This window comes from Dunckerocampus dactyliophorus, chromosome 15, assembly GCF_027744805.1.
Source record: "Dunckerocampus dactyliophorus isolate RoL2022-P2 chromosome 15, RoL_Ddac_1.1, whole genome shotgun sequence".
Lineage (NCBI taxonomy): Eukaryota > Metazoa > Chordata > Actinopteri > Syngnathiformes > Syngnathidae > Dunckerocampus > Dunckerocampus dactyliophorus.
Genome location: NC_072833.1, coordinates 4,827,501 through 4,853,755, shown reverse-complemented (window position 1 = coordinate 4,853,755; position 26,255 = coordinate 4,827,501). Strand labels below are relative to the sequence as shown.

The following is a 26,255-nucleotide window of genomic DNA, read 5'->3' as shown; positions in this document are numbered from 1 at the left end:
AACCTACCTGTGTCTCTGCTTGCGGCTGAGCAGCAGCTGAGCTACCGAAGAGCATGTCTCGGCCTCTTTCACCATCTCCCTCAGGAAGCGCAACAGAGAATTCTCCGGATACTTCCGGTCTTCGGCGTCCTCCAGCAAAACTTTGAGCTCAATTAGATCTAAGAGAGAGAGAAAAAAAGGACGTAAACACACATATCTTCATGTTAATTGAAGGTGTAGCAGTTAAGTAGCAACCTTTCTTGTTTTTCTGGTCTGCAGCGAAGGCCTCATTGACCCTCTTTGCCCACGTGTCATATGACTGCGCACGATTCTTTACGCCATACAGCATCGTCGGAAATTCCTCCAGATCATAGCGAAACCTGAAAATAGAACAAGAACATATTAAGTAAAGGCGTGGTGGCAGCTAAAAATATGACAAAGAAAGGCCTGACCTGAGGCACTTGTTGCTGAGAGGGCAGTCACAGAGATCTGCTGCATGATGGAGACAAACCAGCCGATCAGGACTACAGGAGCAGGTCAGCGCAGACAGGAAGCACGTGGTCTTGCATTTGTGGCACTGGCGCTCATCATCGGGCAACAACTCAAAAACCTCCTGCTCCGTAGACAGCACCCCCTGCAGGCATATGGACGCCATTGTAACTTGAAAGACGCAAAAACAGCATCCAAATAACTTACCGTTTCCTGCACTGCCTTTCTGAGCTGAACCTCCTCCTCCATCATCTCCTCCATCTCCTTGACGACAGCTGCCGCCAGCTCTACGTCGAGGCTCTCCGGGTCAGCGGCCATCTTGCACAGTAGCTCATCATGGGAAAAGACGCAGTAGCGGTGCAGGCGTCGGTAGTGGGCCACACACTGGCGTCCCACGGGTAACTGTGACAGAGGAAAACAATCATGGATGACGACTGTGGGGGAATTAAATCCTATTTGAATGGAGGAAGACTTCTGTCTCACCCAGTCTGCCGTGCAAAAGTTAACAGCCTCTGCGAAATTGTAGCCCTGGTTGAAGCCACTGTGGTACGCTCTGGGGAAGGTCACCACAAACTCCCCTGCACACTGATTGGTCCTGTACACCTGAAGGGAAAGGCATACAAACATGTCATTCATAAGAAGTAGGCAGTCATGAATTACTACATATAAGTCACATACAGGTACGCCGTGCTCCATGAGGACATTGGGGTTCATGATGGTGACAAGCTGATGGAGGAGGTCAGGCTGGGATTCAAACAGCTCGGGAGCCAACTTCTTCATAACCGCCTCCAGCTGCTCTGCTGCCGACGCCGGCACGCCATACCAGGTCTTTGGCTCGCCCCTTCAAAACAAAAAGGAGCTCAAATCGGCGCTTTCACAACACACCAGTGTAAAACTCAGCATTGCATGGCCTCACCAGTGGAGGAAATTGATGGAGTAACTCCAGTGGTCCTCAATGTGCCAGCAGAAGGAGGAGAAACACATGCCCACGTAGAGCCATGGCACCTTCATACCCGAGATGTCCACATTGATGTGAGCAAGGACGGACTGCTCCAGCACAGGCATGTTGTTCAGATTCCAACCAGAGTTGGCATACTCCTAACAGGAGATATAAAATACATTGGTTGGGTTAAAAATCATCTCTTAAAAAAACTATTTGTTCACTGTCAGTTGTATGCCAAATCAACAGGTGGTGCTGTAACATCTAACTAAAAGTCACGTTTTTTCCCTCAGAACTCATTGTGTCATCAACGCGTTCTCATTGCTCTACTTTCAGAGTGGCCCTAATCTTCCTCTTTAAAGTGAATATAAGATTATCCTGAATTAGAGATAGACCGATAAGGGTTTTTCCCGGACCGATACAGATTATTAGTAGTTAAGAAGGCCGATAACGGATATTTGGAGCCGATATTCATTTGTAGTAAAAGTGTAAAAATTGGCGTAAAAATGTTGAACAATACAAACACTTAACTTCGTTCCATTACGTCGATCGCGAGCTACCGGTAGATCGCCAAGGTAGTTTGGGTCGATCGCGTAAACGTCACTTTGTAGTTGTCATATGACATCAGTCAGCTGACATTAAGCTCCCCTCCTGATTCGCGCTTTCTCCCCCGCAACGTTTCAAGCTACACATGAAGATACAACTTTCATCTTTATTATTCTGATTATGGATGAACTAAATCAGCGGTAAGATGTCTATATCTACAACAAAAGTTATCTGTTCACTTGTAGCGGCTAGTTACGTAGAAAAAAAGTGTATTGTTTACTGGCTTTGCTTTGTGTCATGAACTCTACTACAGAAATCAGTGTTTTCTACACGTTCGCTTCTTAAACTATTATTTCGGGATGAAATTAAAAATGCGCCCATTGGTGAAACCTTTTCAATATGTTGCCTTGACTTCAGCTGCATTGTCTTTTGCATAATCATTTTAAATTCTTGTATATCGGTAATGTTTGATAGCAAATGCTAACTGGATGTAATACATGAACTGTGTGCCCTAATGAACGTAACATAGCTAATTTGACTGACCTTTCACCAGTCGTCAGGTTATGTACACAACTATTTAGAAGTTATGTGGAATTACAGTATCTTTATTTCCATATTGAAGTGAATTATGATAGCAACTACTTTGATTACCTGTAAACTTTGAAAATGTGAACGTGAAATACAAATCATTAATATTTACAATGGAATTTCACAGTTTACTGGTTACATTAAGTATATGTTATATGTTTTAGAGACTTTTATATGTTTTATGTTGACTTGTACTTGCATGGTGAGAAAGTGCGTGCACTCCTGATATACATGTATAACGTACATAAATACGTACTCGTATTTTTTGTTAATTAAATATAGTAAATATATATACTTTCTATATTTATAGTAGTAGGTAGATCTTTGAGACTTGGTCATTTTAATTCACACACAAAGGCTTCTACAATCACGGACTGTTTCCACAATATTACCAACAGCATTGTTTCAAGTGATTCACGGACATATTGGGAGGCACTACGAGCTAGCAAAGCTGCCGCGTGTGTTTGCACCGCTCTTAACTTTGCTTTATTGGAGTAGTCGTGAGCTGTAGAGTTTTTCATGCGACTTTCACGCAAACACACACTATTCTCCACTTGGCATACATTCTCCCCATTGCTAATACAAAGTCTGCAGAGCCTTTAGAGCCAGACCGGTGAACTAACCAGCCTCCACCTTGGCGTGCTTCCCTCCAATAAAACAAGTCAATTGAGTTTTTTACGCGCTCTCTCTCAATCACACACATGCTTTTACTATCACGAACTGTTTGACTGTCGACATTATCAGCAGCCTTCTTTCAGGTATTTCGCAGACATGTCGCGAGGTACTACGAGCTGGCAGAGCTGCCGCTAATGTTTACACCACTCTTACGTTATTCTGCTGTCCACTGTAACGCCAGTAGTAGTTGTGAGATGTTGAGCACTGGGATGTTTATTACAATTTTGAGAGAATAAAATATAGAGCCACAACAGTCCTGATTGGCTAAGTGAGAACCCGCCAATTGTGTTCTGCGTTCTGATTGGCTTTAGACCATTGTCAATCAATCTCCTTTGTGCAGGACTACAACCCCTGGCAAAAATTATGGAATCACCAGTCTCGGAGGATGTTCATTCAGTTGTTTAAATTTGTAGAAAAAAAGCAGATCACAGACACGACACAAAACTAAAGTCATTTCAAATGGCAACTTTCTGGCTTTAAGAAACACTAAAAGAAATCAAGAAAAAAAGATGTGGTAGTCAGTAACAGTTACTTTTTTAGACCAATCAGAGGGAAAAAATTACGGAATCACTCAATTCTGAGGAAAAAATTATGGAATCACCCTGTAAATTTCCATTCCCAAAACTAACACCTGCATCAGATTAGATCTGCTTGTTAGTCTGCAGTTAAACAGGAGTGATCACACCTTGGAGAGCTGTTGCACCAAGTAGACTGACATGAATCATGGCTCCAACACAAGAGATGTCAATTGAAACAAAGGAGAGGATTATCAAACTTCTTAAAGAAGGTAAATCATCACGCAATGTTGCAAAAGATGTTGGTTGTTCACAGTCAGCTGTTTCTAAAATCTGGACCAAGTACAAACAACATGGGAAGGTTGTTAAAGGCAAGCATACTGGTAGATCAAGGAAGACATCAAAGCGTCAAGACAGAAAACTTAAAGCAATATGTCTTGAAAACAGAAAATGCACAGCAAAACAAATGAGGAACAAATGGGAGAAAACTGGAGTCAACGTCTGTGACCGAACTGTAAGAAACCGCCTAAAGGAAATGGGATTTACATACAGGAAAGCTAAACGAAAGCCATCATTAACACCTAAACAGAAAAAAACAAGGTTACAATGGGCTAAGGAAAAGCAATCGTGGACTGTGGATGACTGGATGAAAGTCATATTCAGTGATGAATCGCGAATCTGCATTGGGCAAGGTGATGATGCTGGAACTTTTGTTTGGTGCCGTTCCAATGAGATTTATGAAGACGACTGCCTGAAGAAAACATGCAAATTTCCACAGTCATTGATGATATGTGGCTGCATGTCAGGTAAAGGCACTGGGGAGATGGCTGTCATTACATCTTCAATAAATGCACAAGTTTACGTTGACATTTTGGACACTTTTCTTATCCCATCAATTGAAAGGGCGTTTGGGGATGATGAAATCATTTTTCAGGATGCAAAAACTGTGAAAACATTCCTTGAAGAAAGACACATAAGGTCAATGTCATGGCCTGCAAATAGTCCGGATCTCAATCCAATTGAAAATCTGTGGTGGAAGTTGAAGAAAATGGTCCATGACAAAGCTCCAACCTGCAAAGCTGATCTGGCAAAAGCAATCAGAGAAAGTTGGAGCCAGATTGATGAAGAGTACTGTTTGTCACTCATTAAGTCCATGCCTCTGAGACTGCGAGCTGTTATAAAAGCCAGAGGTGGTACAACAAAGTACTAGTGGTGTGTTGAAGTATTCTTTTGTTGTTGTTTTTTTCATGATTCCATAATATTTTCCTCAGAATTGAGTGATTCCATAATTTTTTCCCTCTGATTGGTCTAAAAAAGTAACTGTTACTGACTACCACATCTTTTTTTCTTGATTTCTTTTAGTGTTTCTTAAAGCCAGAAAGTTGCCATTTGAAATGACTTTAGTTTTGTGTCATGTCTGTGATCTGCTTTTTTTCTACAAAATGAAACAACTGAATGAACATCCTCCGAGACTGGTGATTCCATAATTTTTGCCAGGGGTTGTACCTGTTACATGCTGAATGAAGGTAGGAGTTACGTGGCTTTAGGGCGCCTGAAATACTGCAGTGATGGAAATTGGTTCGGTTGGCTCGGCTCACTAAAAAGAGCAGTCTCTTTCGGCTCTCAAGCGGCTCCTCTGATTTTTTTTGTTGTTTGTTGTGTAAAATGAATTAGTAATGTAACAAATACAGTATATGATATCCAATCTTTATTATTTCAATGTATTTATTTGAACCTCAATGATCAGCTACAAAAACAATGTTACATTATGAATAAAATATAAAAACAAAGACCCATCTCAATAGACAAATTAAGTCAAAATAGGTCAAATCTCCACATGCAAATTTCTCACGAACGAATTGGCTCGAAGAGCACCACAGCGTGTGTTTAACCCCGCCCATCCCCCGCTCAGTGTGGACAGAGATGCCCCCACACATCTTGACCAATTACATTCGCTTTTAACAGATTAAAAAACACGAGGAAAAAACTAATCGGCTCCCAACAACGCGATCCGGCTCCTGTTGTTCATTTCAAAGAGCGGGCTCTTAAAGCAGATTCGTTCGTGACCCACACATCACTAGAATACTGTAAATGAATCTTCGGCTCATGGTGGACGAAGAGGAAGAATATGTTTTAACAAGGATACAAAAACGGTAAGCGTGAGTCACTTAATCTCTAGTGTCAATCTCGTAAATTGATCATTAAAATTCAAACAAAATTTAAACTTTGAGAGTGTTTAATCAAGAGAGAAATGTGATAAAATGTCCATGCCTGTGTGAGAAAAGTGTATGAAGTGTATGGCGAGGGGTTTTACAGCCTTATAACATATAAAATAATTGTACAAAAATATAGTTGGCTACTTCACGGATTTAACTTATTGGGGGCTATTTTGGGAACCTATAAACGAGGGAACACTGTAGTTAGCTCCTGAATATTACTCTTTAAAGTACCTGTCAAAAGTCTGGAGTTTCTCATGCTATTGAATGAAAGGGTTTTTCCAAACTTTTGACTGTTACCATTAGGCCTGTCACGATTATCCATAAAACGATTAATGATATCGATAATTTTGACGCTTTGATAAACTGACATGTGCGACATGTACGTACGCCTGTTCCATTTACTGGTCTTGCTGTAACACACATGCTGGATGACAAGAGGGTTCACTCTGCTCGTGTCTGAGCGCATTGGTTGTTTAGTCAAATTAAGGGAAAGAGTGAGCCTCCTGTCAGCTATTCAGCGTCTTTGTCACAGTACGTGGAGGCGGGGGCTAGCTACATAGTGATTGAACACACTGAGTGCTAGCTAGCAGTTAGCAAGCAAACGCTAATATTAATGAAAGCACAAAAGCGATCGTTTCTAAGTCGAATGCCACAGTTCCAGTGTGGATGTGTTGGGGCGTTTGATAGGCAAAGTGAATGTATAGTACCAGGCGACACAAGCTCACCATACCCAGGGTATGTGAAATGGTGAGCCCCCCCCCCATTAGTGTGCTACAGTTAGGCATCGTCTGTGCCTCACAGATACCCTACACTTGAGTACCATCTAGTGGCTGAAATGTGACACGACACAGTCATCATTGAATGACAAACTGCATGATAATATGGTCTAAAAACAGGTTGAAATGATCCATTATCGTCGATAATTTATAGCACAATTATCAACCAGCAAAATTTGTTATCGTGACAGGCCTAGGTACCTCCAACTTGGTATTTATTTAAGTTTATTGATAATTCTCCTCTTGAAATGTCAACATAAAATATAAATCAAATCATCCTACTATTCTTTTTGCAAATAATATGACCTTCTTAACGTTAAGTTGCTACGTAGGTGCAGTAGTCTCACCTCTTCATCTCCCAGCAGCCTCCTCTTGCCATCCCTGACCGGGAACCCACTGCCCACCTCCTTGGAGCTGATGTCAGCGCCGTACTCCACGATGACGTCCTCCTCAATGCTGCTCACCAGGCGCCAAAACTCTTTCTCTACCAGCTCAGTGGGGACCATCTGCGGGCACAAGGCAGAGCTAATAAAAACCACCTCTTGTAGTGACGTGTGCTCATCAGAGGCTATGACATACTTCTTTACATACATGAACTGGCATGTTGAAATAGTCCGACTTGAACTGGTCAGCCATTTCTCCAAAGCTCTGCAGGGAGTATTCCCTCACAGCCTGCTCAAAGCCGAACGCCTCTCTTGGCTTACTGCATTCCTGCAGAAATAAAGGGAATAACAGGTCTATAAAACAAGTACTACACATACAGCTTTACCCTGTGAAAAGACGTTGGTCTGTTTACCTCTGCCACACACTTGGGGCAGCGCCAGTCACCCTTGGGCACATCATGCAGAGGCGGGATCAGGCAGAAGGTGTGGTAGCTGTCGTCGCAGCCATCGCATAACAGGAGACGGTCCTCCTCGTCACCTCGTCCGCACATCAGGCAGAAGTAGAGGTCAATCTGGGTGGTTGTGTTATGAAGTTACAACAGCGTAAAGCAACGTCTTGTGGAGAAAATGTCTCTGCCACTCACAAAGTTGACCTCCAGCGTCTCCTTCCGCGGCCTCATTTTGATCGCAAAGGCTTGAGCTTTTAGGTGACGATGCTTCTTGTTGTAGCCATCGTCTAATTGACCATAAAAATGGCGCATGAGGGAGGTAGAAAATGCAGATAGATCAAATGATCTCCTACCTGCTGAGACAATCTCCAAATCCACCATCTTGGGGCTCGTACCAAATAGTTTGAGTCCTTTTGGCTCCTTGTTTTCCCTCTGAAGTGAGACAACAACAAAAGTGATGATGTTCTTGCCCAAAAACAAAAACATCTGCAGTGTAGCACAAGCTTACCTCCGACTTAAGGCGCCTTGAGCGTCTCTCAGGCAAAGGACGCTCTTTTGTCAGCGCAGCATCAACCTCCCCGTCTTTGTCCTCATCCTCCTCTTGATCGTCCTCTTCTGCCGCCTCCTCGCCCACTCCCTCATCTACTTCCTCGCCATCGTCGCCCTCCTCGTAGAGGCGCTGGATGGCCTGATTGGAGAAAATGAGTAAATATGACTGAAAGAAAAAGACAAAACGCCTTTAAAACGCTCTTACAGTCAGAGTGGCTCCGGACTGGAAGAGCTCATAGGGGTAGAGGATCCTCTCGTAGTGGGAGCGCAGCAGTGACCCAGTCCCTTTCCCAGCTGGGAAGCCCATTCGACTGCTCACTTTGGACCATCTCTTCTCTTTACATACCGCCTCAAAGCCTCCTTCGGATGCCACAACCTGAAGAAGCGTCATATTTTTACTTGCACAATTCATGTCCTAAACAGAGTAGGAAGAAGCAGAGTTGATTTAATCCTACCCCTTCTCTGGTCTCTTCTGACCCCCCATTACTATTCACTTCCTGTTTAACATGTTCACAGATTACCATTTCCCAATAAGTAAAGAAAAGAATTGAGAATAATAACATATTGCAATGTTTCTCCTACATGCATGTATTTGTCATGGCCCGCCACAAATGAATTTGGAACGCCACTGATACAGTTGGAGCAACTTTTTTTTTTTGTTGTTATTTTAGGTTTGGAGGCATTATGACGGGACTATGTGTATAGCTTGTCATCACAATTCCATACAGTAGGTGGCGGCGTAACTCTGCTACTTAACACACCTCATACGCACCTGGTCTAGCGACTAGCAACAAATCTGGCGACTTTTTCTGGGAGGTTTTTGGACACTTTTAGAGACTCCTCACATAAAAGAACGTACAGTCCTCCCTCACTCTATCGCGGTTTCTCAAAAATTCATAAATGATCACTGTTTCGTGGTTATATACGGCCTATTATTAGTACAAAAATTCTGCAAATTCAAACAAATTATACTAATTCTTGGTCTAAATTAAGCATTTGGCTAAATGGCTAAAATGGCTATAAAATTAACTAAAATGCAAATACAGCAGAAGAAGCATTTTAATTGTGAATGTAGTACTGTAATCTACATTGGCCACTAGGTGTCAGTAATTGTTCAGTGAGACAGGCAGTAGACTCATCACTAAGGTTCCCTAGGGAACACATTTACTATGGCACTAGTGGGAGTTTTATGTACTCCTATTTTGTCTACTATATTGGGTAATATGAGTGTAAAGCTGTTTAAAGTCGCTTTTACAATACACTGATGTATTTTAAATGGTGGAGGTACACAAGAAGTACGGCGCCCAGAAAAAAACAACAAGGAACTGCTAACGTGTGCGTCTGTTATCTTATTTATGTCCAATATGTCTTATTTGTTATTTTTATAAGGTATCTGTTCATCAATATAGTGAGATAAAAGATGCATGGGAAACATCATGAATGCTTTTTCCCGCCTGTGCGTGTTATAGGATGCACACACCCGCGTCTACATCCAAACAAATTCATGTTCTGTTGTTAAATAAGGTTTGAAAACACGAGATAACGTCCCCAGTCTTACCTTGCTGAGTTGATAGAGGTCCAGGACCTTCCTCTCCACGTGCGGGAAACGAATCTTGGATCCCTGCAGCTCCCAGAACTTTGCGATTTGATCCAGGAAGTTGAGCTTCACCCGAGTGAGTGCCTGGGGAGAGAATAGGAACCGCACAAAACCGAGGTATTAATGTGACATTATCCTTAGAGATACGGTTTGCCGTGGCGCAGAACTGCTATGCATCATACTGAGAAGCATTTCTTTGATTTTTCCCCTCTTACCCTCCTGAGACCCAGAAAAACGTATATATACGTATCGTTAAAGCAATATGCTGCAATGTATAGCGCAATACAACCATTCCTGGTCCAAAGTCTTGCACAGGTCCAATCTTACAAATCCAGAATGGCCCAGCCCACCAATAATAAGGGGTCTAATTTATAAAGATTGCATATGCACAAGACAAGGCTGAAGGTAGCGTATAGAACTTTTTATGGCGGTGTTGTGATTTATTAAAAAAAACAAACACTTTACCACACATTTTGGAAGCACTGACAACGGCAGACTCAAATGGGGGGGGTGATAAATGGAGCCACATGACTCGCACACACATAATTCCACTTTGTATTAAACCTCCTTGTACTCTTTCAAAATCTAGGAAAATCACTTTTCTTACAAAGTATGTGCTTATCGTATCGGAACTATCATACTTCCGTTCCAATTTCAATTTAAAAAGATATGCAGCGGGGGTGTCCAAACTTTTTTCCACCGAGTGCCACACACTGAAAAAATCAAAGGATGCGGGAACACTTTTACATTTTCTACACCAACCTGTGAAGATATGCCAAAACAAAACAAAAACAATCGCCTGCATCAAAGCATATTATTAGTATGATTGAAGCGTTTCTCCTTATGTTGCCCTTTTTTGCTTGTTTTTTTCATTTTTACTTTTTTATTGTAATTTTTTGCAAATATTTCAACTTTTTACTTACTTTTTCTCTTAATATGTCTTTATTCTGATAATATTTTCACTTTACTATGGTAATATTATAACTTTTACCCACCCTAAATTTCCTAAAATTGCAACTTTGTTCTTTGTTTTCTTTGTCACAATATTACATAGAATTACATTTTTAGTCTTTAATATTTCAACTATTCAGATATTTTTTGTCTTAATATTATGACTTTATTCTCCTCATATTTTGTCTTTATTCTCATATAATTACTGCTCTTTTTCCCATTTTTGCAGGAGTTTTTTTTCTTGCTTTACTGTATTTTTAGAGTGCGTCACGGGGCAATAAAAAAAAAAACTTTGGACACCCTTGATATACAGTATCATTGGAAAGGCCACGATGTCCTCGCCACAAAACAGCAGGTTTTATTCTTGCATCATGGCCAATTGTGTAAATTGGATGAGGATGTAATCTACCCCTCCTACCCCCACAAATAGATTGCAGTCCTGTGGGAAACCCTCCTCCACCTTTAAAACAGAAGGAAGTACAACTTCCTATGTCTTTGTTAACAACTTCGCCGTGATACTTTACAGCATTAGAGAGCATTTTTATTTTTATTACAGCATTTTTACTGCCAACTTTCTTTTGGACATCCCGCTAATCCCTCAACTCCGGCGTCCCTGGTAGCTTGGCTAACTTCCGTTTTGTACAGTGGACTTGCAGGGTGGGTAAAAGTTATAATATTACGATAATAAAGTCAAAATATTATCAGAATAAACACATATTAAGAGAAAAAAATGTGCAAGTAAAAAGTTGAAATATTTGCAAAAGAAATACAATAAAAAAAAGCAGAAAGGAGAAAAACAAGCAAAAAAGGGCAACATAAGAAGAAACGCTTCAATCATACTAATAATATGCTTTGATGGAGGCGATTGTTTTTATTTTGTTTTGGCATATCTTCACAGGTTGGTGTAGAAAATGTAAAGTGTCCCCGCATCCTTTGATTTTTCAGTGAGAGAAGAAGACGACTTGCAGCATTCCTCTCATGCAGTTATTTGTTGGGTTTGTGTGTGTTTGCGTCATTATGTTTTTGAGCCCGTGGCGTTTCTCTGACTGTAGCATTTTCCCGTTGTACGTGTTTGATGATGTTGGTGTGTTTTTGGTTTTGGATCCTTTCTGTGTTTGGGACATTTGGAAACTCCCCGAATCTCCCCTAGTATGGTGCAACTAATATTGCGGCGAGTCAAATGTATAGAATGCTGTGTTCGTGGATGTCGTGTGCTCTCTACTCACCTCAAGTTCATTCAGCCTTTGCACGCGAGGCGTAAACCGGAAGTGACGCACGTCGCACGTAAACGGCGGTTGCCAGTCCTGATAAAAGAGCAACAATGAGGAAATGACACATTCAAACGTAAATAAAAAGCAATCAGCCTTTGCTAGATTTATAAACCTTTTCAATGTTCTTTATGGTGACTTTGAAATGCGTTGTGGTCGCTTGCGGACCCACCCACTTCTGTCGCTCTCCTGTTTCTGTTATTAAAGGCCCACTTGCGTCAACAAACAACGTTGAGAAATAACAAGATAGAAGAACGAAGTGCACAATAGTTGCTTTTGGCGTGCATAAAACTGGAGAAATGTTAGGTTGTAACAAGAAGCGACGGTGCTACCTGAGGCCCAACGTCGAGTTTACGTCGCTAACGTAAATTTGCTAGCCCAACACAAAAACGGCAATCATGGGTGATATTTTGCCAGTTTTCCATCTTGAACAGCTTTGCTGTATGTTCAGTAAAAGCACGTGTCGTTAAAATGTCAAAAATGGATTTGCCTTGTGTGACCTCTAAGTGATGGGAAGTGGCCGTGTTTTGCTAAAACAAGCAGGCCCACAGTAAACTAACATTAGAGTTTAGGGAATATTAACAAATGTATTCGTGTCATCTGTTGTGGATGTTGGGGTTTACCTCCGGTGGTCTGATCTTGCAGATGCCGGTTTTCTCTGCGATGGGTCGTATCTTGTTGATGAATCCAAGGGGGTCCGAGAAATCCTCCCAACTTGGCTCAAAAACCGGACATTCGGGAGGAGGCACAAACTCGCCAATTGCAGACATGTTGATCATATATTATAGTCTATACGCTGCAAATATGTCCCCGAGTTGCTTTCACCAGGCCATAATTATAAATCCAAATGCTCCTCGTCTTGTGGAACTTCCTCCATGTCTACCATCACCTTCCTTCGTTAAAACCACGTCAATGACGTTAGGATGGGTGCTGTGTGAAGACAATGGTGGTTTTAACGTTGCTCCAGCATTCATGCGAGCTTGGATTTATGGATCTCTCGCCTCAACTACTCGGGACAGAGGGCAGGGTCAGTCCAAAACGCCATCATGCCTTCGATAATCCAAACGATTTGGACTGCAACTACTTGTCTTCTTGTCAACATAAACAAACACAATCCAGGATAGCGATGTTAGCTGTACTGCTGCTAAGCTAACGTAGCTCCGTCTGTGTACCTATGTAACACATGATCGCTTCATGGTGATGCACTTCTAGTCAAGTTATTCACACCGAGCAGGATTGGAGAAAAATGCAGATGTTAACGGAATGCGACGTTTTTCTATAAAATTCTATAAAACCCACCATTCTGGGTCCAAACAAGTAGCTTGTTCACTGACGCCTTTGCTGGTCATCGCCATTCATTGACGGGTACGGGGGGGGGGGGGACTAGCTTGAGGCTACTTTGGTTAGCTTAGCCACAGCTCATTGCGCAGCTAACATTGTTCGTATCTGAAAACGTCGCCTTACGGTGCTAATTTATCACATTGCGATGAGTTTATTTGTTCTATACACGAGTCAAATGCAAACATCGAACTGCGTTAGTTGTGGGCTCACTTTTTAATAATTTAAAGTCGCCTTATAGCTGTTGTTTGCTAGCGGTGGTTGTCACATTTAGCCGGCGTGCTAGCGGCCGACACCTAGCGGCCCGGAGTTGCATAGCGTGTTTCTGAATCAGAATCAGCTTTATTGCCCAAGTATGCTTACGCAAACAAGGAATTTGACTCTGGTTAAATTAGCTCTCACTGTACATATGCGCCAACACTTCATAAATTAATAAATAACGAAATAGTAAGATTAAGATGTACAAAAGGGATAATAATATAATAATAGTGCAATTCAAGTAAGTCTGTGTAAGACCGGGACATTATCTGTAAAAAAACAACAGTATTTACATTTTAAAAAACAGGATTTACATTCAAGGTCAACACTGACATTTGTTCAAGTGTTCATCAGAGTGACGGCCTGGAGGAGGGAAACCTAACTGAAAGGATTAAACAGAATAGAATAGCATAAACCTTTATTAGTCTCACAGTGGGGGAACTTCAGTTTCACAGCAGCAAAGTGGACAGTGCAGACAAAATATTACAATAGATAATTACCCTCAATGACAGATGATGAACATTATACATGCATATAAGGTATAGCCATGACCCACAAAGTTAGCCTTTTGCAGAATAAAAAAGAAAAGAATGGTTAATAACAATGCAAACAGTAGAACATGAGAAAAATATTCTAAGTACACACAAGTGCATTTAAATAAATTTGAATATCATTGTTATTGTTTGACAATTTTTCAAATTTAAGAAATTAAGAACATACATGCTTGAAATATTTGACTGTGTAGTGAATATATAGAATATAAGAGTTTCATTTTCCAAACTGAACTACTGAAATAAATGAATGGCCGCTTTTCCACCTCCAAGGCACTCAAAGCACATTGACACCGCTAGCACATTTACCTGCTGATGACACAGCATCAGGAGGATATTCTAATTCATTGAGCTGCACCTGTTCAACTTGTGAAGCAGACTTATTTATTGACTCGTATGAATTGTTGTTTAGTAGTCATCAAGAAATGGGTACTCGGGGTGATCGGACCACCTGTCGGATAAAGATGACATACAGCATGTTGTTGTTATTGTGGTTATTTTTTGCCCATTAGAACACACGTCTATGCATGCGTACTCACATCAGGAGCTCCACAAAGCGAATATTCTTGTTCAACCCCTCGATGGCCTTCATGTCCTCCTCAGAGAGGCAGAAGTCGAATATCTGTAACGTAGACGCCAGACAAACTCCCAAGTTAGACACTGCAGTGCTTCACGATTCTTGCTTTATGAAACGAACCTGGAAGTTCTCCTTTATACGACCAGGGCTAAAGCTCTTTGGGATTACTGCAACTCCTCTTTGCAAGTTGAACCTGAGCGCAACCTGAGCTGCGGTCTTGTTGTACTTTGCAGCCAGCGACACAAGCAACTCATCCTCCAAGAGCGGGGGGCAGGTTAAGTTAACCCTGTTTGCATTTGAAAGTATATTTTAATTGCATATAAACCCTTTGCAACAGACCTAAATTGAGTGTGACTTGTCTGCGATACCAGGATGCATCTCTAGATGTTCCCAGTGGGCTGTATCCCACAATGACAATGTCATTATTTCTGCAGTACTCCAGCAACTTTGGCTGAGTGAAGTAAGGATGGCATTCAACCTGAGGGGAGAAGGGCTTTTGTCTTATTATTATGATCATCAACAGAGTTTGTCCTGCAGCTGTCATTACAATTGTGCAATATCAATATTTGCACCTGATTTGACACCGGTTTGTGTTTCAGCCCTGGCTTGTTGAGGATCAGCTCCAACTGTCGCTTGTTAAAGTTGGACACCCCGAGAGATTTTGCCAACCCTGCGTCTTTGCAAGCTTCCAAAGCCTTTCCAAGAGGGAAAAGGGCAGTTTAAGCAAACAAAATCCACATGACTTTGAGCAAATATGAGGAATTTGAAGTCACGTGCAGTGACCTTTAAAAGAATTTAATCCAGGGCTGAGTGCTGCACTAATACTCACCTCCCAAGTAGCACAAAGATCCGTCTCATGATAAATGCACTTCCCATCCTCATCTTTTGGGTAGAAGGTATCTCCTGGCTTCAGAAAATCAACACATAGCAACGCATTTCTATTCTTCAATGTGTATTTTTGTTGTTATGCTAAATACCTTAAACGCTGTGGGCATCTCAATAATGTATAAATCGACATAATCCAGCTGCAGTGTCTTCAAGGTTTTCTCCAAAGCAGGCCGGACCATTTCTGGTGGATGGAATGTGTTCCACAGCTGCATAATAAAATATATACAAACTATATCAGTCCTTATGTAACAGGTAACACACTATAATATCTCGCAAACCTTTCCACAATAGAAGATATCTTGTCTTTTCACGCTTCCATCAGCTATTTTGTCCCTTATTGCTTGTCCCACCTCATGTTCATTGAAATAAACCAACGCTCCATCAATGTGCCTGTATCCTGTTTCTATAGCCATTTTCACAGCTGCATATGCTGTCTCTTTAGGGGTCTGTGGAAAAAAATCAGTCAATAATTACGTGAGAAAAATAGGTCGTTGAGATTTATTATCAAGTGCAATGATTCTTACCGTGCAAGGATCTGCGTATGTACCCAGTCCTATCAATGGCATTCTATTCCCATCACTAAGAGGGACGGAGTGACTGTCAGCTTTCAGGTTCATTTTTGTCAAATGATGAACTGTCAAGACTAATTTTCCAGCTGTATCACTTGTATTTGAATACCCCACGGCTGAACAAATATGTGTCATTTAAATGTGCTAAAATGGCACTGCTTGCCCTTTGGCCATTGTAACGACGCCTCCCAGGTACAAAGTGCAACAAGAGCAATGAAACAACAGCGACAACCCCCATGTATTACCGAGGTCAATTTGAGGAAAAGCGTAGTATTTGGCGGGCATTTGTATTGAATTTGTTCTTGAGAATGCACTGTAGCTTTAAATATTCCGCGGTGCATTCTGGGTAATGTGTGTCTGCTGTTTTGATCGAAAAGAAGTGATGGCCTCCTTCCTTTAATACATTTATGGCCCAGTATAACGTATGTAGTGTGGATTTACTTATTTGTTAATCATGTGCTGCTATTTTAAAAATATTTTAATCACAAGCGTGTATGTTTACTGTATCGGATGACTCGAATAACACGTTGAAAGGAGAAGCTAGGTTGCTAATGACGCTAGCTTCCGAGTCCCGAATGATTATCATGTCTTTAAAACGCTGTCATTGTGCCGCTCCTGTTACCAATTCATATTAATATGTGCGATGTCTTCGGATATAACATTTTACAATTTAGGCTAGCCTTTGTGTCCAAACGCAACGCGACATCGACTTCCAGGAGTAATCAATAGGTCTAACATCATTAAAATGAACCAGGGTGGCGACTCGGTTGACAATGACGACATTGTCATCATCGTGGAAAACGAGGCTGAAAGTTTGCCACTCGGGGAAGAGCGGCCGAAACAACAAGGCGCATTCGGACTCATGGACACTTGTCCTATCTGCAAGTTGAGCTTTCATAACAGAGAGCCCAAACTCCTTCCATGTCTCCACTCCTTCTGCAAGAGGTGCCTTCCTGCACCGTGCAGGGGTGGCGAGGCCAGACGGGATCACACTCTGGGCCAGCAAGGGGACAGCATGAACAAGCAAAGTGAGTGAAGCATCAGCAGTCTTTTTGATGTATAGTATGAAAATATCCATTTTCTGTACTGTTACACTCTTGACCGGAGAAAACAAACTCGAGTTTCAAACCCTGAGGCAAACGTGCTAACCAACATCAAATGATTTGCCCTCTCTCCCTTCAGTGGTCACCATCCGTTGTCCGGTATGCAGACAGGAATGCTGGGAAATGGACGTGCTGGATAATTTCTTTGTGAAGGACTCTGCTGAGGTGCCAAGCAGTACCATGGAAAAAAACAGCCAGGTAGGTTGACCAGTTAGGCAGTGTTTCCCATTTCCCATTCATTCATTTAATCGTGGTGGGCCGCCACAAAAAGCTTGACGCACGTGTTTTGCCAGGTAATTTGTCGCTATATTTAGAAAGTGTTTGGACCCTGCTCGAGACTCGTTTTCAAAAAGGCAACTAATGTAATGACTTTTTCTTGCGTGATCAAAGGCTTTTGGAGAGTCTGACATAAAAGCACGTAACACATTTCTCAACTAGTAGTAGGTGCTGCTATCTTAATTTGCTCAAAGCCATCACAGGCGGCTCAGTCTTGTTTGTGACATAAAAAAAAGACAAAGACAAAAACGTTGATTTGCAGGTAGTGGTGTCACGATATACTCAGCTTATTAGATGAGCCGATACATGATATTAATGAAATTTTTGACATTTTTGAAATGTTTTATAGCTTTGCACGCATGACGTAAGCATGGTGCTTTAACTGTTGCACATTTTTTTTCCACAAATTGAAACAAAAGCTAAAAATGGGCCTCACTTTACAATAAGGCACACAAAAATACAGTAGTTACTGAAAAACTCATGAGTAACTAATGAGGAACTAATGACTAAGGCACATACATTTAGAGTAGTTACGGAGGAACTAATGAAGAACTAATGAGGAACTAATAACTAAGGCACATACATTTAGAGTAATTACTGAGGAACTAATGAGTAGTGGTTAGGGTCAGGTAGGTTTGTTCCTCATTAACTACTGTAATTTTGTGTACCTTTATTGTAAAGTGGTACCAAAATGCTAAAAGTTAAAACAATCACTGCAGTAATTAGCTGCTGCTACTATTGATTAGGGGGGTCGTGAGACACCCAACTACTGAGACGAGACGACGCACGAGATTGGGTCCACGAGAATGAGATGAGCTTTTTAACATTTAACTTTAAAAATAGTACAATAAAAAGATATGACTGGCCAAACAAACTTTTATTTATGCAGGTGCATTTTGAAATATTTATCGTCCCACAAGTTGACACTAAACGATATTATTGTGAATGTAACATTTTTGGAGACCAAATAAACCACTAATGTTATGAGAACATAATAAATAATAATATAAGAATCCAGTAGGCCCTCTGATGTGTTTGAGGTGGGCAAATTTGTTTTCATTAATAATTGATGATTAAAATAGGATTCATTCATTAATTTATTATCGCGAAGCAGGTTTCTTCAGAACGGGAAATCTTGTCATGTTTTAATCCGGCGAGATCTTGTGACACAATATATCTTGTTGCATCCCCACTACTAATCATTGTGGTGATGTGTAGTTATGTAAAGACACGTGTAAAATAGATTGCAGATCGCAGTAGATTCATTTTATATTTAGGCTAAAATAACTACAGTTCCCACGTTGCTTAGGGTGCCGTGCCAGGAGGTATTGAATTTCAAAAATAGATGCTACTACCACATGTTTTGATAGAGGTCATATTCAGCAGTCCTGTTTTGATCGGACAAATCTTAAGTAACTTTGATGAAATGTAGAATTACCACAGCTTCTGCTTGGACATTAACGCTGCAGCAGCTGTTCAACTCGGATGGAAAAACAGCGGGGGTAGGTTGGATTGCAAGGTTTATAGTGTGCATAAAGCACTTAATATGTGGTTCCAATCCTGCCTCACAAATGGCAGTGTGTCAGTGGCAGTGTGTGCCACTTTTCATATTATATGTATTATTATTAACAATAGCAATGCCATAGTTGAGTTTTGATAGACTTCTGGCTGACCTGTTTCCCAAGACGGCGTTTCTCCACACAAAATATTGTAACGTTTTAATCTTGCGAGATCTCGTGACACCACTATTGGTAGGTCTAAACATATTTGTGGTGCTTTTCTGTGTTTTTGTTTTTCAAGTTTTTTACTCACTTTTTGTCTCTGCCACAGCATTACAGTAATCCCTCTTTGGTTTCAGATAAATGTGTTGCTGCAAAGTAGGATTTGATATTAATAAACAGAATATTTTCATAGTTATGTAATAGAAAACCGGTTTACGATCTTCTGAATACAGCTTTTAACATTATCAGAGTCATCTACACATGAAATATCACCCATATAACCACCTTTTACATGTGTATTACCCAATGTAGCAGATATAAGCAGAGAAAATAAGACATCATAGACATATTAAATAAGAGACTCACACTTTAGCAGTTTGTTTTTTTTCTGGACAGCATACTTCCTGCCATGGCTATTGTCTCATCAGTGTATTGCAGGGGTCTCAAACTCAATTTCACTGGGTGCCACTGGAGGCAGAGTCTGGGTGAGGCTGGGCTGCATCAAGTATTGGTAGTAGGGCTGGGAATCTCAGTGTACATCACGATACGATTTGCGATACATGGCTCACGATAACGATAAAACCTTGATACGGTGATAATGTGACACAAAAAATAATAATTTAATAGTTTGTAGTTTGTGCATTCAGCAGGGATAGGCTCCAGCTTACCCTTGACCCTAATGAGGACATGCTGCAAAAAGAATGAGACTGTTTTAGTGCAACATTATTCCCCATAGTAGTAGTTGCCCTGTGTGTGTTTACTGACCTGTTACATGTTGTGCTGTCATTTTGTGTTAGCACTGCGATTGTAGGTAGTGTTCTGTCTAGTGACAAGCCCCCCCACCCCACTCGCCGCAAGTAACACTGAACTTGCCGGGCTGCAATTACACTACCCGCCGCAAAATTGGATTTGACGGGCCGCAAATGTCCCGCAGGCCACAAGTTTGAGTTTCTTCTGTTTTGTATTAGTATTATCATGTATTAGTATTAGTATTATCATTGCATTATCATATTCTGGCGACACCTAGTGGCCAAAGTAGAATACTACATTCACAAGTAGAACGTTTCTTCTGCTTTGTATTAGTATTTTAGTTCATTTAGTTAGTTTATTTAGCCATGCTTGAAAATACTTAGAATATGTACAATTTGGTTAAATATGCATTTTTTTGTACTAATAATAAGCCGTATTCAACCATGAAACAGCAACCATTCATTTTTTTAAAAAGCAAAAGCGAGGGAGCGACATATGAACTGTGCCACAACGAGGGATGACTGTATTACAATTACTTGCCCATGCGTCATGGCCAATTATGCATATTAATCGCAGCCCACCACCACACATAGATTGCAGCCCTGCGGAAAACACTAATATGCTATCTGCTCTTGCTTTTCATGTGCTTTGTCAGGTGTGTATGAGTTGTGACGACAACACGGAGGCAACAGGCTACTGTTTGGAGTGCGTAGAGTTCCTGTGCGTGACTTGCATCGAGGCGCACCAGAGGGTGAAGTTCACCAGGGATCACACCATACGCCAAAAGGAGGAAATGTCCCCAGGTAGGACAAAAACAAAAAGCGGCCTGACGCTCGCCAATGCGATTTTGACACTCGTCCTTCCACACCTGTTCTTTCATGCAGATGCAGTGGCTGTTTCCACACAGAAACCCGTGTTTTGTGACATCCACAAGCAGGAGCCGTTGAAGCTTTTTTGCGAGACGTGTGATCGGCTCACCTGCAGAGACTGTCAGCTGCTCAAACACAAGGATCACAAGTAATGCATTGTCATCACCTCTTAACTCATTCAATACCAAAGACATATTTACACGTTTGTATAAACCAGACCGCTCGATCCCAACAACGCACACACATAGTTCAGTTTCAAATGTGAAAATTGTAAATAGTTCATGGCGCTATACAGGTATTTCTAAATAACTTATTTTGATGTAAAACGACCCCTTTTCTGTGTTGTTTATGTTGGTATAGTTGTTTAGATATTTGAGCTGTCACAAAAAAGAAGTTATGCTTGAATTGTGTCTTTTCACAAAAAGCTGGTTTTCTCCCTTTTCTAGTCGGGAACTGATATTTTTCTGAAACTTGTGTATGATCTACGGCTGATTACTAAAGAACGGAAAAAGGTAGCAACAAACTTTTTTTTTTTCCTGATAAAAGACGGGAGTCTAATCCTTTTTTCTTTTCTTTTTTTTTTTAAGTATGTTACATGTTTATATAGCTACAGGACACAATATTCTCTGTGCCTTGAAAGATCAGTCAAAATCATCCAAAATGGCCGGTACTGAAAGGGTTGTCTTTTGAAAAATGGCTGGTATTGAATGAGTTAATAAAAAAAAACCCATAAATTTTGTTGTCTTATCCATAAAAAAAATACATCAGTGACCCATATTCTGTTGTATCTCAGTAATCTGGATTATTTTATTTGTTCTGTTTTAAACATTGATTGTGTCCAGCTATCAGTTTCTGGAGGATGCGTACAGGAACCATAGGCAGTATCTCGAGAACATGACGCAGCAGCTGCAAGAAAAAAGGAAGGCCATCGAGGAATTCTCCAGCTGTATCAGCAATGGGTAAAGTGTCTTGTCTTGTTCTAATTTCTGATGTTATATTGCTGCATTTTTATAATAATCTTTTCTTTTTTTGCCAAGACTCCAGCAAGTTGAGGAAAACAGAAAGTCGGTCACAAATGAAATAAAGAAGGCCATCTGCAACCTCATTATGGAGATCAACAGGAAGGGGAAAGTTCTGGCTAACCAGCTTGAGGTTGGTTTCTTTAACCACCGTCGTTTGATGGACAGATGATTTATTTCATGCGTATTTTCCAGTCTCTCACTAAAGATCACGAGCTGGGTCTAAAAAAGCAGCAGGAGGACGTCAACTCTCTGCGCAGGCACCTTGACCACGTCATCAGTTTCACCAAGTGGGCCACGGCCAGTCAAAGCGGCACAGCACTTCTCTACTGCAAGAAACTGGCGAGTTACTTCTTATCAGCCAGGCATTTAAACGTAACTACTCAATATTTATACAAAATCTTCTTTTATTCAGATTCTATTCCAGATCCACTACTTGATGGGTGCAAGGTGCAATCCTGCAATCATCCCTCAGAGTTCTGTCCGCTTCCAGTGTCGCTCTGGTTTCTGGGCCACAAATGTTGACCTTGGTAAGTGGCGGTCTCGCCTACAGATTGCTGCAAAGCTGTGTGTTTCGTGTAAGTCGGCGCCTGTGGTCTCATAGATGCCATGCACCAGTTAGTCGTCGGATGCGTTGTCCAAATGAATCAAATAATAAAATAAAAGCTGAACATTCCAACACTGGCCAAAATATATATTGTATTTATTACAGTACATCTTCTCTTGTAATACACGGTATTATTAATTATTGGGGAAAAAATACAATTATGCAATATTATGATTTTTTTTTATGTCATGTCAATTTCTAGTCATATTTGAATAATCTCTCACTCTTAGTTTGTGCAAAAAATAATTACAAATTTCTCTTATTGCAAACTGTACAAATAAAGATCTGAGTGTCTATTAAAATGTGATACTTTCATACAATTTTTTTTTTTCCAAAAGTAAATAGTATGCAACATTATTTAATATGACAAAATATGTGTGGCATAATGGCATACTTTTTTATCATAATGTATATAAGCTATCATTAATCTTTTGCAAAAAAAATGATTAAAAATATTTACTGTCTTATTTAATATAATTTAATTTAATGCCATTTACGATTGTTGCAAAAATAATTGTACAACTGAAGACCTCAATTTCTATTATTATTTTTACTATTATTAATAAAGTATAAATTAATTTGTGCAAAAAATTATTACAAATATATATTATTACAAAATGACTGTACAAATAAAGGTGACATTGTCTATTATATTATATAATACTTTAATAAAGTATCTTTTTTTGTAACAAAAGTAATAAAATGCTTTATTATTTAATATTATAAAATATGTGCCCAAATAATGCGCCATCTTCTGTTGTAATATCAAAGGCAAAATTATTAATTTTGTGGAAAAATGATTTAAAATATCTAATATACTTTAGTATTGTTGCAAAATAACTGTACAATTAAAGGCATGGTACTCTCTGCGGCCGTACTATGAGGAAATATAAAGTAATCAGATATTATGTATTTTATGGTGGTTTTCCAGGTTCTCTTCTAGTTGACAGGAGCTCAGTTCAGCCGCCCGTCCCCAACCAACAGGCGGGACCCCGAGGAGAAGCGCCGGTCGGGGGGATGCCGTTGTCAGCTCAGCAGCGCCAAAGCACGCTGGCCCAGCTCCAAATGCAGGTAGGAGGTTAGCCTTACATGCACTGAGCGGTGCAATGTGTAAAAAAATGGGAAGGCATCAAATGTCTGCTCTCTGCTTCGGTAATTCCTTTGTCTCAGGTTGACAAACTTTCCCAGCAGCCCCACAGGCAGGCCGCTCCCAACCACTGGTCCTGGTACCAGAACTCCAGGCACCCTGGCCCCCACGGCCTTCCGCCCCCGACCAGACCCATCCACGGAGGGTCCTCCCCCTCGCAAGCGCTTACAAACTTGACCCAGCTCGGACGCAGATATGGGGCCCCGCAAGCCAGCACCAGGAGCCCCAACTCCTCCATGTTGCATAACGCTGGATTCCCACCTCCTCAGGTGAGATGCATAGTCTGGCAGGAACCGTGGCATTATTGAATGCTACATATGTTTAATGTCGCTCAATGGGAGTATCAGCGCTAGTGTTCTCTTTAAAAATGTTCCTTGAACCATTGTCCTACATGTAGTCCCTTCGAGACATCGTCGGTACATCCCGCTTCCCTTCTAAACCCATGGATGTATCACAGGGCGCCTTCCGCTTCCCACACCCTGTGTCCGCTGGAGGGGCCATGCAGGTGCCACCAAGCCAGGTTGGGTCCATCAGCCTCCTCTATGACAGTGCATAAGTATGTACTGCATGTCGTTTTTGACTACGTTTAGTTTATTTGTTTTCAGCGGAACCTGGCAGAGCTGTCCTACCTGAAGCGGAGTGAAGCCAGTTGTCCTGTCCCCTCCGCTAGCATTGCCCTCACGAGACCCAGCTTTGCTTCAAGCCAAGCATCCAAAACTGCTGACAAATTAGGTACACTGAGGAACACCTCATGATTCATATAAAAAAAAGGACCATAAACTGGTGATATTTCTGATACTGGTTGTTGTTTTCTAAGTGCCGTCGGCTTATAATAAAAACATTTTATTTCCTCTTTTGTCAAGTTCAAGGAAGGCAGAACTCACCAATGGTTAAACCATCGTCTTCAGAGCGGGCCAAAGGGTAAGAAATGATCAGTAATTCCTAAATCAGCTATTTTTTCCCGGCCTATAATCCTAAAGTTTCTCAGTTGTATGAATGACTATGAGGCCTACATTAAATGGAAAGAAAAGTTAAGTCTTTAAGAGTCAAAGTCGTAAGTACAAGAAAAAAGTTGCAATATTATGAGGGGGAAAAAAAAGTCATAATATTAAATTATATTCCTACCAGTAAAAAATTGCATTATGATGTATTGAAAACCTTTATTTGTAATGTTAGTCACAATTTTGTTTTGTGAGATTATTTGCAATTGGCTGGCGACTAGTCCAGGTTGTACCCCGCTTCTCACCCAAAAGTCAGCTGAGGTCGTCTCCAGCATACCTTCACGACCCTAGTGAGCACAAGCAGCATAGAAAATTAATAAATGAATGAGATTATTTGCTTGAAGAGAATATGTGAGTGATGGACAGTTTACCTTACTACATTGTTTTTTATACATTGAGGTCCATTTTGTGTTGAGCTGTTTAAAAAAACAGAATGTTTAATAAACAAAAATGCGCATAAAGCATATTATCCAGTCTCATGTTGATTGGTGTATTACAAACTTTAAAATTATCTTCCGAAGATACATTTATTATCAATAAAAACTTTTATATTTGCGATTAATTACAAGTTAACTATGGAAAACATGAGATTGATCGTGATTAATTATTTTAATCGATTGACAGCCCTAATTTTTATACATGTAATATTAGAAAATATTATTCTAATGATTTGTGAAAAGGATGGTGGCAAATTTGAATGTTTGTAAGTGGGGCTACACAAAAAAATCGTCATCTCAAGTCACACTAGCATTTCAAATACTAGGGATGCTAGGGATCAGGGTTTTATGCTGCCAATTACGATACCGATCATCCATCCATGAGTGACATCGGCCGATACCGAGCACATGGATTAACTGTACATTTTTCAATTTATTTACGATGAGTGCTCTTGGCCAGGGCCGCCATTAGACAATTCCAGTGGCCCCTGGCCAAATGGTAATGTTCATTAAACAATGAGACAAACAGACACTTGAAAAACCAATCCAACACCAATCAGTTTGCCAAGGGAGTGATCAAACACACTTGCATCAATTGGCGTAGCCTGTGTCAAGCTGTCAAACAAACATGGGAGGTTTTACAGACTCGTGTTCTCGCGGCAATAAGGGACAAAGTGCATTCCTTGTCGGCGCAATACTGGTGTTGGCAACACTACATGACACAGCACACATGCACATTCATGTCATATCTGTGTTGTCATCACATGAATTGTCATGTCGCCACCGCATGGCGATCGTTTTATGGGCATATGCTGCGATCACATGTTTTTTACGGAATTCGGCCGATACTAATGGGTGGCCGATCTTTCGGAACATCCCCACTAAATACCGATTATTTTTTTTGCAGTTTTACTTAACCAGCACTGCCATTTTACTCGGGGACTTGTGTGGTATGACGGCCCGCACTTCTTCCTCACTCTCCCCGCTCCCCAGCAGTGAGTTGGTTGTTCTGCCCTGGCCGACGAGGCACGCTGGCTATCATTCATCAACTTGCAGGAGAATCGATTGCGTTAAAGAACTGACTCTTCATTTTACTTGTCTTTATTAGGTGCAGGAATGTACGTCATGTTTGACTTCATGGATTATTTTCTCTTTCTATTCATTTCTATTTCAAAAAGTCGTCTGTCCTTCCGCGAAGAAATGCGCACTGGAGGTTTCTT

General features: G+C 40.8%; 3 protein-coding genes across 11 annotated transcripts in view; 1 reads left to right on the top strand and 2 right to left on the bottom strand.

Moving 5' to 3' along the window:
* Positions 1 to 13,319, bottom strand: part of kdm5a (lysine (K)-specific demethylase 5A) — a 19,633-nt gene extending 6,314 nt beyond the window's left edge. The window contains exons 1-17 of one of the 4 annotated variants that reach the window (XM_054753316.1): positions 12,548 to 13,319; positions 11,883 to 11,960; positions 9,667 to 9,789; positions 8,314 to 8,484; positions 8,068 to 8,247; positions 7,913 to 7,991; positions 7,755 to 7,846; positions 7,524 to 7,682; positions 7,319 to 7,438; positions 7,075 to 7,233; positions 1,385 to 1,566; positions 1,147 to 1,309; positions 952 to 1,071; positions 676 to 870; positions 432 to 613; positions 235 to 359; positions 8 to 158 (exon numbers count right to left, since the gene is read on the bottom strand). In XM_054753316.1, coding sequence (XP_054609291.1) covers positions 8 to 158; positions 235 to 359; positions 432 to 613; positions 676 to 870; positions 952 to 1,071; positions 1,147 to 1,309; positions 1,385 to 1,566; positions 7,075 to 7,233; positions 7,319 to 7,438; positions 7,524 to 7,682; positions 7,755 to 7,846; positions 7,913 to 7,991; positions 8,068 to 8,247; positions 8,314 to 8,484; positions 9,667 to 9,789; positions 11,883 to 11,960; positions 12,548 to 12,703 — 2,435 coding nt within the window. In that variant the 5' untranslated portion in view covers positions 12,704 to 13,319. Of the gene's footprint in view, positions 1 to 7; positions 159 to 234; positions 360 to 431; positions 614 to 675; positions 871 to 951; positions 1,072 to 1,146; positions 1,310 to 1,384; positions 1,567 to 7,074; positions 7,234 to 7,306; positions 7,439 to 7,523; positions 7,683 to 7,754; positions 7,847 to 7,912; positions 7,992 to 8,067; positions 8,248 to 8,313; positions 8,485 to 9,666; positions 9,790 to 11,882; positions 11,961 to 12,547 lie in introns of all 4 variants that reach the window. The other 3 variants (XM_054753315.1, XM_054753317.1, XM_054753318.1) reach the window with 3 other exon arrangements.
* trim24 (tripartite motif containing 24) overlaps positions 12,794 to 26,255 on the top strand; it is a 19,977-nt gene continuing 6,515 nt past the window's right edge. The window contains exons 1-14 of one of the 6 annotated variants that reach the window (XM_054753325.1): positions 12,798 to 12,951; positions 15,248 to 17,133; positions 17,288 to 17,406; positions 20,611 to 20,758; positions 20,840 to 20,972; positions 21,667 to 21,783; positions 21,862 to 21,976; positions 22,039 to 22,185; positions 22,259 to 22,373; positions 23,382 to 23,521; positions 23,621 to 23,866; positions 24,055 to 24,117; positions 24,203 to 24,329; positions 24,461 to 24,518. In XM_054753325.1, the coding sequence (XP_054609300.1) occupies positions 16,851 to 17,133; positions 17,288 to 17,406; positions 20,611 to 20,758; positions 20,840 to 20,972; positions 21,667 to 21,783; positions 21,862 to 21,976; positions 22,039 to 22,185; positions 22,259 to 22,373; positions 23,382 to 23,521; positions 23,621 to 23,866; positions 24,055 to 24,117; positions 24,203 to 24,329; positions 24,461 to 24,518 (1,811 nt within the window). In that variant the 5' untranslated portion in view covers positions 12,798 to 12,951; positions 15,248 to 16,850. Of the gene's footprint in view, positions 12,952 to 13,334; positions 17,134 to 17,287; positions 17,407 to 20,610; positions 20,973 to 21,666; positions 21,784 to 21,861; positions 21,977 to 22,038; positions 22,186 to 22,258; positions 22,374 to 23,381; positions 23,522 to 23,620; positions 23,867 to 23,994; positions 24,118 to 24,202; positions 24,330 to 24,460; positions 24,519 to 26,255 lie in introns of those variants that run through there. The other 5 variants (XM_054753324.1, XM_054753323.1, XM_054753322.1 and 2 more) reach the window with 5 other exon arrangements.
* LOC129168263 (aldo-keto reductase family 1 member D1-like) lies at positions 13,922 to 16,317 on the bottom strand. Its single transcript, XM_054753340.1, has 9 exons — positions 16,061 to 16,317; positions 15,815 to 15,982; positions 15,626 to 15,742; positions 15,478 to 15,555; positions 15,221 to 15,343; positions 15,017 to 15,126; positions 14,769 to 14,934; positions 14,611 to 14,693; positions 13,922 to 14,522 (listed from the first exon to the last, which is right to left on the bottom strand). Exons 1-9 carry the CDS (start codon positions 16,238 to 16,240, stop codon positions 14,480 to 14,482), a joined length of 1,068 nt encoding a protein of 355 aa, XP_054609315.1. The 5' UTR covers positions 16,241 to 16,317; the 3' UTR covers positions 13,922 to 14,479.